This window comes from Salvelinus alpinus, chromosome 23 (genome assembly GCF_045679555.1).
Source record: "Salvelinus alpinus chromosome 23, SLU_Salpinus.1, whole genome shotgun sequence".
NCBI classification, from domain to species: domain Eukaryota; kingdom Metazoa; phylum Chordata; class Actinopteri; order Salmoniformes; family Salmonidae; genus Salvelinus; species Salvelinus alpinus.
In genome coordinates, this window is record NC_092108.1 from 28,521,264 (window position 1) to 28,533,676 (window position 12,413).

Here is a 12,413-nt window from a genome sequence, read left to right on the forward strand (position 1 = left end):
CATCTTTTTACTATGAGCTACTAAGAGAGTATTAGCTGTCAGGAGAGATTCAGCGTATGTCAAGGGTTTGATATGGAAATGATGTCTCGCCGAGGCGTCTGCAGCTTCCTTTGAGCACAGCAGAGTACACATGTGTACGAGGAATATGGTTTCAAATCAGCCACTACAAAGCAATCACATTCATATTCAATGTGCTGAAAAGAGCAGAGAGTTTTTTGGGGCTAGAAAGAAAGAACATATGCAGATAGTATATGCTGTCTGTGTGTGTGTGTGTGTGTGTGTCTGTATTTCTATGTGTGTATGTACGTACGGTCGTGTGCGTGCGTACATGCGTGTGTGTCATAGACTGTGTTTGCACGTGCACTGCACACTACATTCCCTCTCTATCAGTTAGGCTAAAAATAGCGTCTTGATGAAAAATGGAAATGTGTTATAGACTAGATGAATTAAAGGAGCCACTCCCTGCATATTTAAAGCACCCTGAGCGACCACCTTCCCAGGGATATTCCTCTGGACTGCTGGACTACTTTACTTTACCACACACACACACACACACACACACACACACACACACACACACACACACACACACACACACACACACACACACACACACACACACACACACACACACACACACACACACACACACACACACACGGACTCTTCTAAGAAGGCCCCTGTAGTATTCACTTAACTTCCAGATATCCTCAACCAAAAACTCGATACCATTGACATGATTATGTATTTATGAAATACTCAACTACTTAAATGCTCCAATGCACATATGTAACAGTATGAAGTTGTTGCAGAAACATTTCTGTGGTCATTTTCATACAGCCGCTATTAGATAAATGTCACAAAATAAATAATATAGAGTCACTTACGACAGCATTTTCAGTGCTAGTTACAGTCATAATTTTCATAATGAGCTAGCTCACTTTTCCTGAATGAAAATGATGGCGGTATGTGCAGTGCGTGTTCCTGTGTGTTTGTGTGTGTGTGTGTGTGTGGGGGGGGGGGGGATGACAGAGAGAGAGAGATGCTTGTGTGTGTGTGTTTGCGTGCGCATGTGTGTGACAAAGGCAGTCATCGGGCCAGTTACTCCACGCTAATGTGAAAATGAGGTGGGTGTTGCCAGAACAACATGGATGTGAGAGTAAACACAGAGGAAGGTGTGAAGGCAGTCAAGGGAGGAAGCCTCACTGACCTGAGAGCGGTGTAGAGCACTGAAACAGGTCACACGGAAACAGGTTCCCAGCATTTTATTTAATGACACGCACAGTACTCACAGCTATGTTGCTGAAGATAGTGTGCTATTATACTGTAGTGTGGAGTAAATTGTATTTATTTTTGTGTAAAGTAATTATATTTTTGATTTACAACACTGTGGCTAATATACAGTATATAATACAATATACTGCATAATATTGCCTGGGTAATGTAATGAAAATGTAGGCCTATGGAAATAAAATGCTGATGTTAGTGTTACTATTTGAATTGAATGCTAACTGTGCTGTTATTTACAGGAATTCTGGCAAAGCACAAAAATGCAGGTCAGCGTTAGTTTTTCTGCATGCTATTGAAATTACCCGTACGAGAGTAGTGAGGCCCAGACAACTCTGTAGTCTGATTACTTTTATTGTCGGCCTCATTCTGCACCACTTGTGCTCAGTGACTCCCAATTCCTCCTGATCCATTATACATGCTCTCCCTTTTTCCCTCTCTGCCTCTCTGGGTCTGAAAGAGGGAGAGAGACAGAGGGAGAGAGACAGAGAGAGAGAGACAGAGAGAGAGAGACAGAGAGAGAGAGACAGAGGGAGGGAGAGAGAGAGAGGCAGAGAGAGAGGCAGGTAGATAGAAAGGTACAGAGAGACTGGGAGAGTGGGAGAGAGAGACTGGGAGAGACAGACTGGGAGAGAGATACTGAAAGAGAGAGTGAGAGAGTGATGGATGCAGAGAGGCAGAGGAGAAAGAGAGTGTGGGGGATACAGACACAGAGGGTAAGAGGTTGTCTCAATATTTCAGCTCCACTCTCCTTCTAAAACAGGACAAGGCCTGCTATCCCAGAGTGCACTTAAGCTCAACAATCAGGATGGAACACTCCCTTACCCAGCCGGTTACCACAGCAACCAGATACTAGAGGCCCCACCCCGCGGGGGCCAGGTGGGAGGAGCAATCCACAGTTACAACCAGGTGGGTGAGATTTATGATGTGTCCCAAATGGCACCATATTCCCTATATACAGTAGTGCACTTGTTTTAGAGCCCTGGTCAAAAGTAATGGACTATATAAGCAATAGAGTGCTCAGGCTCTTAGATTGGCTCTTAGATTGCCAAGGTCAAAGATAATTTAGCCTTTTCGCTGTATAGTCTGGATTTCAAGATGGCATGTGATCTAGGTGGAAGATTAGATTAGTTTAGTTTATTACTCACATGCACAGGGTCGCACTCGCAGATGTATTTGCAGGGTACAGTGAAATTCTTAAGCTCTGAGCTCCAACAGTGCGGGTCAAAAAGAGATGTAAATGAAACAATAATAAAAAATATTTAAAAAATAATAATAATATATACATACAGTTAGCTCCAATTTGGGACAGTGACACATTTTTTGCGGTTTTGGCTCTGTACTCCAGCACTTTGGATTTTAAATTATAAAATGACTATGAAGTTAAAGTTCAGACTGTCAGCTTTAATTTGAGGGTATTTTCATCCGTATCAGGTGAACCGTTTAGAAATTACAGCACTTTTTGTACATAGTCCCCCATCAAGCTTGTGACTACAAACTTGTTGGATGCATTTGCTGTTTGTTCTGGTTGTTTTTCTGATTATTTTGTGCCCAATAGAAATGAATGGTAAATAATGTATTGTCATTTTTTATTGTAAATAATAATATAATATGTTTCTAAACACTTTGAGGATGATACCCTGATTACGGATAATCCTCAATGAATCATGAATAATGGTAAATGAGAAGTTTACAAAAAATGTTAACCTCCCATGTTATTGTAATGGTGAGAGGTTAGCATGTCTTGGGGGTATGATATTTGTGCGTCTGTAACTTTCTCACTCATCATTATTCACAATTCATTCAGGGCTATCCATAATCATGGAAGCATCCACATTAATGTAGAAGTGATAGAAACATATTATATTCTTATTGACATTAAAAGTGTCAAGTTACGCAATACTTTTGGTCTCCTAAAATGTGGGGACTATGTACAAAAAATGCTGTAATTTCTAAATGATATGGATGAAAATACCCTAAAACTAAATTTGACAGCACTTTAACCTCATAGCCATTGTATCATTTCAAATCCAAAGTACTGGAGTGCAGAGCCTTAACAGCAACAAATGTGTCACTGCCCCAATACCTTTGGAGCTCACTATATTTACAGCTGTAACAATGATACATGTCCATTGGGGGTTGGGAACAGAGTAAATGTCAGTTAAAACAATAATAAGGTTCTTCCTGTGTTTCTCCAGGTGACATCTAGCCGTGCAGCCCAGCTGGCTGCCAGTGTAGACTCCTCCCAGTCCCAGTGCAGAGATAGAGAGTCGTTTGCCCAGAGCCATGGCAGCGCCTTCCACATGCCTGACGCCCCACCCACTCCTTCCATGTACTACTCTTGCTCCACCCTGCCTGCCCAACGCGTGAGCTCCCCCCACTCCATACAGGCCGTGGGCTCGCCCACCAAGCTCCAGCGCCTTGGCTCAGCCTCCGACATGCCCAGCTACGCCACCCTGCAGCGGGTCTCCTCGCCCAAGCAGTCCCCCAGCCGGCTGGCAAAGTCCTACAGCACCAGCTCCCCCATAAACATGGTGGTGGGGTCTGCCGGGCTGTCCTCCACGTCTCCACTGCACATGGCCTCTTCAGGCAATGCCTCGGGTTCGTCCCCTCTCCATCAGTTCAGCTCCACTGTGGGTAACTACGCCACCCTGTCCCCCAGCAAGCGCATGCAGCACTCCTCCGACCAGTACAAGATCTCCCACGAGCTCTACGCCAACGCCACCCTCGGGAGGCCTGGCAGCTTGGCAGGTGGGTTCACATGATCAGACAGAGAGATAATATCTTTATATATATTATGTCTAAAATTGTGTTTTTCCTATGAGTTCAGCAGTCTATTTATTGATAAATAAATATTCTCTCAAATTGTTTTAAATGCTGTAGTTAATAGGCTTGATAATACTAGATGTTGTTATTAACCATGTTTGGAATCAATTAACAATGTTTCCTGTGTTTGTGTTGTGGTGTTCAGGGTCCAGAGGCTCCTACAGCAGCCAACACAGTCACCTGGGCTCAGAGCTGCGACCTCTCCAGTCTCCTGAGCACCACATTGACCCCATCTACGAGGACAGGGTCTACCAGAAGCCCTCTCTCAGGAATCAGAACCAGGGTGAGTCAGCTGGTCCGGAGCCCCTGCCCCGCAGCACTGGGCATCCCCTTATATTTTACTATAACTTTGTGGCTTTCTCACTTCTTAACCAACCAAGTGTTATTGTTTCACAGTAGGTTATAGGGGGTTATCATTCAATGTGAGGTTCAAGAGGCAAAAGCATTTTCAGATAGCTGCTAATCTTTTATTGGCTCTTTGAGGTTCTGAGTCAGCACTGGATTAATCCTTGATAGGAGAAATTACTCAATGCAACAAAAAATTGTATAACGTCAGAATTAGATGGGAATCAAGCAAACACAACAAGCCAAAAAGGTAAGGAAGCAGGAATTTCAACAGTCAATGCCCCACATTTAGCTTATCATTCAGGTAGAACTCAGAAGATGGGCCTTTAAACTGTGGTTTTCCTGCAAATAACACTAATGATTAAAAAAAAGTGGATTTTTATCGCTCCATCAGATTGTTTAGCTTATCTACATTTTTCAGTTCAGGTATGCAAATCCGATTAGTATCTTGATGGCAATTTGTTTTGTAGTCACAGATCATTAGATATTAGACAGAAATTAATCTCAATTAATCTCACAGGATTTATGCTCAAGCATTGAAAACTGAGTCTGAGGCACCCACCACGGTCAAATTCACTCAACAGTATTTAGCCTAATACTTTCTTTAATGAGCATGTGTATCCCCTCCACAGAATTTCCGCCTCACTTCACTGCATATGATCAAATCCTACTATACGATCTGAAATGCTTTAGGAAATTGGAGTTATGATATTGCTTCCTGTTTGTAAAGAATGCAGGCTACTATATGAAAGACCGGAGGGGATACCATGATTCTTCCTGGTGTTTTATTGAGCATGGGTTGAGATGGTACAGATTGTCCATGAAGGCTGTTATATCATATCCTCACAGCCAGTACTGTATCCCTCCTCTGCTGATTCTCAACCTAATCTTTCACCTCCTTTTAGCCCTTCTCACACTGTATGTAGGATTCTGTCTTTTACGATTATTGTGTCACACTGCAGGTTGGTATTTATTGTCATTAATCTTGCCATGGAGGCAGCTGTGCAGAGTGGTCACTAGCTGGCACAGCCACAAAGTCATAATATCTGATTTTAAACCTAACCCTAACCTTGGCCACACTACTAACCCTAATGCCTATCCCTAAACTAAAATGAAGACCAAAAAGCACATTTTTGTTTTGCTGAATTTTTACGACATAACCAATTTAGAGTATTTGATCTGCGCATGTGCCAGCACCAGCAGCGCAAGCCTCTGTGCTTATGCGCTAGTGAAGTGAGTTCGGAAAAACTGAAAGTATGCATCTTAGAAATTGTTATCACATATAAAGTTTGTATGTCAGAGGCTTCCCAAAAATAACGTGGTAGAAGGTAATTCTTATCAATTTTGTGCATTTATCAAAATCCCATCAGGTAGCCTGATTTTGGTTTATGTCCATGTAAACAAGATTATTAGGGAAATCGTTCTTCTGGCAAAGCATGTAAATGTTTAAATCAAACTATTATATTAATCTAGCTATTCACAGGTGCTGGCCCTGTTCGTATTGGGCCTGTTCCTTCCGGACCTGTTCCTTCTGGTAGTGGTGATCCTAACAGACCTAAGACAGGACATTTTTATTAGGATTAAATGTCAGGAATTGTGAAAAACTGAGTTTAAATGTAGTTGGCTACGGTGTATGTGAACTTCCGACTTCAACTGTATTATTAAGATTATCCTACCAACGGGACATTAAAAACTGTAACATCTTATGTTTCAACGAGACGTGGCTGAACTAAGAAATGAACAATATAGAGCTGGCGGGATTTTCCATACACCGGCAGAACAGAGACGCTACCTCTGGTAAGACGAGGGGTGGGGGTGTGTGTCTTTTTGTCAATAACAGCTGGTGCACGATGTCAAATATTAAAGAAGTCTCGAGGTATTGCTCGCCTGAGGTAGAGTACCTTATGATAAGTTGCCGACCACACTATCTACCAAGAGAGTACTCATCTGTATTATTCGTAGCCGTCTATTTACCAGCATTTCACGTGCAACCAGGGAAAAAATTATCCTAGACCATCTTTACTCCACACACAGAGATGCATAGAAAGCACTCACAGGCCCTCCATTTGGCAAATCTGACCACAATTCTATCCTCCTGATCCCTGATTACAAGCAAAAACTAAAGCAGGAAGTACCAGTGACTCGCTCAATACGGAAGTGGTCAGAAGACACAGATGCTACACTACAGGACTGTTTTGCTAGCACAGACTGGAATATGTTCCGGGATTCATCCAATGGCATTGAGGAATACACCACCTCAGTCATTGGCTTCATCAATAAGTGCATCGATGACGTCGTCCCCACAGTGACTCTACATACATATCCCAACCAGAAGCCATGGATTACAAGCAACATCCGCATGGAGCTAAAGGCTAGAGCTGCCGCTTTCAAGGAGCGGGAGACTAATCTGGACACTTATAAGAAATCCCGCTATGCCCTCAGACGAACCATCAAACAAGCAAAGCATCAATACAGAATTAAGATTGAATCCTACTACACCGGCTCTGACGCTCGTCAGATGTGGCAGGGCTTTAAAACTATTACGGACTACAAAGGGAAACCCAGACGCGAGCTGCCCAGTGACACGAGCCTACCAGACGAGCTAAATGCCTTTTATGCTCGCTTCGAGGCAAGCAACACTGAAGCATGCATGAGAGCACCAGCTGTTCTGGATGACTGTGTGATAACGCTCTCGGTAGCCGATGTGAACAAAACCTTTAAACAGGTCAACATTCACAAAGCCGCTGGGCCAGACGGATTACCAGGACGTGTGCTCAAAGCATGCGCGGACCAACTTACAAGTGTCTTCACTGACATTTTCAACCTTTCCCTGACCGAGTCTGTAATACCTATCATGGTTCAAACATACCAAGACAGTCATGAAGAGGGCACGACAAAACCTATTCCCCCTCAGGAGACTGAAAAGATTTGGCATGGGTCCTCAGATCCTAAAAAGGTTCTATAGCTGCACCATCGAGAGCATCCTGTCCGGTTGCATCACCGCCTGGTATGGCAACTGCTCGGCATCTGACCATAAGGCACTACAAAGGGTAGTGCGAACGGCCCAGTATATCACTGGGGCCAAGCTTCCTGCCATCCAGGACCTATATAATAGGCGGTGTTAGAGGAGAGCCCATAAAATTGTTAGAGACTCCAGTCACCCAAGTTATAGACTGTTTTCTCTGCTACCGCACGGCAAGCGGTACCAGAGCACCAAGTCTAGTACCACTGCACACTGACTCGGTACCGGTGCCCCCTGTATATAGCCTCGTTATTCTTATTGTGTTACTTTTTATTATTACTTTTTATTTTAGCCTACTTGGTAAATATTTTCTTCTTCTTGTGGCATGTTGCAAATTAAGTTTGATTTGGTTTTGATCTGGGTGTCCTCTTGGACAATAAGCTTCAGTGGAGTAAATGTACAGACCTGATTTACAAAAAGAGTCACAGAGACTGTACTTTCTCAAAAAGCTGGAATCTTTTAATGTTAATTGTATGATACTGACTCTGTTTTACAAATCTTTCATTGAGAGTATTTTAACTTTTTGTATTGTTTGTTGGTTTGGCAATTCCACTGTCAGAAATATGCTGAGAAGGATTATCACCACAGAAAGCAAGGTACTTGGAGTCAAACAGACAGGCCTGGATGAGATCTTTAAGGTCAGGGCCCTCCGCAAGGTTCACAAAATAATTTTAGTGTCACGGCCGTCGTAAGAAGTAGACCAAAGCGCAGCGTGAGCGTACATATTCCTTTTATTAGGATGACGCAAATCAAAACAATAAACAATACAAAAACAACCGTGAAGCTTAAGGCTAAGTGCCACTAACAAAGTTAACTTCACACACTGAAAGGAGGGAAAAGGGCTACCTAAGTATGGTTCCCAATCAGAGACAACGATAGACAGCTGTCCCTGATTGAGAACCATACCCGGCCAAAACATAGAAATACAAAATCATAGAAAACAAAAACATAGAATGCCCACCCCAAATCACACCCTGACCAAACCAAATAGAGACATAAAAAGGCTCTCTAAGGTCAGGGTATGACATTTAGACCCAAGCCACCCCCTGTACTCGGACTTTGAACTACTATCCTCTGGGCACAGGTATAGGGCACCCCTCGGCAGGAAAAAGAGAACTAGACAATAATTTGTGCCAGGTGTGATATCCCTCCTAAATAGCTCAGGCTAATGTTCCTATCGACCCAGTAAGGCCAGCAGGCTAGTCTCTTTTTATTGGTATGTAACTGTTATGAAAGTTGTATTTTCAATGTGTTTTGTTATTTAAACGCCACTTTAAATGTGTACATGACACTGCAACAACATTTCCCCATGGGGACAATAAAGTCAGTAAAGAATTGAGGTTCTTCTGAGGGCAAAAGGGGGTGAAACTCAATATTAGCTTCCTAATGTTTTGTACACTCAGTGTAAAACGTTTATCCAACCAAAGTACAACTGAGAACTGCCCAGGTGGGGAGTTTCATGTGTGGAGCCTAGGTCATGGCTGCCAGGGAGGCGGGTGCAGTGTAAAAGCTGCTACACTGTAACTCTATTTACCTCTCACTCTGTGTTAAACTGACAGGCAGGCAGGGCTCCCTAGAGATATATAGAGGGCTTCTTCCACATGATCATGATTAGCAGTAGCAGCAGCTCTATCCTGACCAGGGAATGCAGCACAGTAGTATGCAGCCCTATAGTGATACATACCTCAGAGATAAATGGCAATGAGTGAAAGAATGGTGTCTCATCCCATGGCTTTGCTCAAGCAAAAAAAATGATATGTTCAGAATAACATTGACTTCTAACTATTATGTTGGCCTCACAGTGATTCTAACCTAATACATGTCATACATTTTTCCTGAAAAGGGATCTTTTCAGACAGAGAAATTACTTTTCAGAGGCCTCCATTGGACTTTGTTTGACACGAAATCGTTAGCCATTCACCGCTGTCTTCCATGAATTCTTCTGAAATTCATTTTAACCAACACAATACTGTCTGGAAATGAAGGTGTTCTGTGTTTAAGATCATGTTCAATGCTCCTCATGGTAGATTATGAAAACACAAAGTTAGTAAAAAAATACATTTCACAATAAACTGACTGCCTAAGGTCTTTTCAGTGTTCAGAGAGAGGTACATCTGTTGTGTTCTATTGGAGTAAATAATCATTAATCTACAGAATGCCTACTTTTTCTTCTTCTGGCCATTTGTCAATTATGTGTTTATCTAACTGTAATTTGACAAAGTGACATTTAGTGCATTCATCATAATTCATACAGGATAAATGTACTGAAAGTTATGAAATGTACCGGAATTTTTTGTGACACGGTATGTTTTTCTATGTTTTGTTTTCTTATAGTTCTTGGCAGAGGCTGCCATGGGAAGTATTGAAACATTAATTAAATGAATGATCCTTTCTGTCTTTCTTTTGATTTTGCTTTCACCCTCTTCTTCCCCTCCTCTTATTTCTCTGGTGTTTGGTTGTTCTGTTTCTCTTCTCACTGTGTGCTCGCTCATTCCTCTGCCTAGACCCAGTAAACCAGTTTTGTGAAGAGGTCCTGAACTTTCTGCTCTGTCCCTACTTCCCTCCTGCCGTAGCCCCATCTTCCCCTGGTGTTGACTCCATCCCCTTGCAGCGTACAGGCAGCCAGAACGCCTCAGGCACTTTGCCCTACCAGAGAAGCAGCTTTTCCACTGGCTCGGACTACGCCAACCCGTACCGCACCCTCCAGTTCTGCCCGACCACCGAGTCTCCCTACAGCAAGTCTGGCCCTGTGCTGCCCCCGGAGGCCGCACTGGCCCGCTCACCTTCTGTTGACAGCATCCAGAAGGATCCCAGGTGAGTGTCACTATAGCGCTGTTTTTTATAACACCTCACCTCTCCTTCAGTCAGACCACTGAATATAAAGCACACATCCACATCACATCACTGCCTACCAGTCGCTCCCCTGTTTGGCCTGTCGGTACCACTACGCCTTGAATGACACAGCCACTGTTTTCTGGAGGGCACATGAAGCTTGTTAAACATCACCTTCCTTCACCTTGTGTTGTTTAAACTTTTACTTGTGTGTGTGTGTGTGTCTGTCTGGGCTGTCTGGGCTGTCTGTGTGTGTGTGTGTGTGTGTGTGTGTGTGTGTGTGTGTGTGTGTGTGTGTGTGTGTGTGTGTGTGTGTGTGTGTGTGTGTGTGTGTGTGTGTGTGTGTGTGTGTGTGTGTGTGTGTGTGTGTGTGTGTGTGTGTGTGTGTGTGTGTGTGTGTGTGTGTGTGTGTGTGTGTGTGTGTGTGAGTGTCATAAAGTGTTTGACTGGGAGTGGCCTTGAGTCATAAGCTGAATGGCTGTATTGCTGTACTATCAGAGTTGCTTTTGTGTGGGTCTGATCAAGGAGTTTATTCCTTTAGAGCAAATATTTTTTTTAAACAATACTGTCAATGCCTGTAAACAACAACATGTTTAATCACTAGGAATACATACTAATGAAAGATCAGAGAAAACAGGAATATCTACAGTTGAAGTCGGAAGTTTACATACACTTAGGTTGGGGTCATTAAAACTCGTTTTTCAACCACTCCACACATTTCTTGTTAACAAACTGTAGTTTTGGCAAGTCAGTTAGGACATCTACTTTGTGCATGACACAAGTAATTTTTCCAACAATTGCTTACAGACATATTATTTCACTTATAATTCACTGTATCACAATTCCAGTGGGTCAGAAGTTTACATACACTAACTTGACTGTGCATTTAAACAGCTTGGAAAAATTCCAGAAAATTATGTCATGGCTTTAGAAGCTTCTGATAGGCTAATTGACATCATTTGAGTCAATTGGAGGTGTACCTGTGGATGTATTTCAAGGCCTACCTTCAAACTCAGTGCCTCTTTGCTTGACATCATGGGAAAATCAAAAGAAATCAGCCAAGACCTCAGAAAAAATGTATTTGACCTCCACAAGTCTGGTTCATCCTTGGGAGCAATTTCCAAATGCCTGAAGGTACCACGTTCATCTATACAAGCAATAGTACGCAAGTATAAACATCATGGGACCACGCAGCCATCATACCACTCAGGAAGGAGACACGTTATGTCTCCTAGAGATGAATGTACTTTGGTGCGAAAAATGCTATAGACCTTGTGAAGATGCTGGAGGAAACAGGTACAAAAGTATCTATATCCACAGTAAAACGAGTCCTATATCAACATAACCTGAAAGGCGCACAGCAAGGAAGAAGCCACTGCTCCAAAAGCGCCATAAAAAAGCCAGAATATGGTTTGCAACTGCACAAGGGGACAAAGATCGTACTTTTTGGAGAAATGTCCTCTGGTCTGATGAAACAAAAATTTAACTGTTTGACCATAATGACCATCGTTATGTTTGGAGGAAAAAGGGAGAGGCTTGCAAGCCGAACACCATCCCAACCGTGAAGCACGGGGGGTGGCAGCATCATGTTGTGGGGGTGCTTTGCTGCAGGAGGGACTGGTGCACTTCACAAAATAGATGGCATCATGAGATAGGAAAATTATGTGGATATATTGAAGCAATATCTCAAGACATCAGTCAGGAAGTTAAAGCTTGGTCACAAATGGGTCTTCCAAATGGACAATAACCCCAAGCATACTTCCAAAGTTCTGGCAAAATGGCTTAAGGACAACAAAGTCAAGGTATTGGCATGGCCATCACAAAGCCCTGAACTCAATCCCATAGAAAATGTGTGGGCAGAACTGAAAAAGCGTGTGCGAGCAAGGAGGCCTACAAACCTGACTCAGTTACACCAGCTCTGTCAGGAGGAATGGTCCAAAATTCACCCAACTTATTGTGGGAGCTTGTGGAAAGCTACCGAAAACATTTGACCCAAGTTAAACAATTTAAAGGCAATGTTACCAAATACTAATTGAGTGTATGTAAACTTTTGACCCACTGGGAATGTGATGAAAGAAATAAAATCTGAAATAAATCATGC

General features: G+C 42.9%; 1 protein-coding gene across 7 annotated transcripts in view; it reads left to right on the top strand.

Annotated features, from left to right (window-relative positions):
* LOC139550727 (catenin delta-2-like) overlaps positions 1-12,413 on the top strand; it is a 140,048-nt gene that overhangs the window by 80,743 nt on the left and 46,892 nt on the right. For all 7 annotated transcript variants that reach the window (XM_071361829.1, XM_071361832.1, XM_071361833.1 and 4 more), the window contains 4 exons: positions 2,051-2,196; positions 3,486-4,038; positions 4,259-4,396; positions 10,054-10,294. In XM_071361829.1, coding sequence (XP_071217930.1) covers positions 2,051-2,196; positions 3,486-4,038; positions 4,259-4,396; positions 10,054-10,294 — 1,078 coding nt within the window. The remainder of the gene's footprint in view (positions 1-2,050; positions 2,197-3,485; positions 4,039-4,258; positions 4,397-10,053; positions 10,295-12,413) is intronic.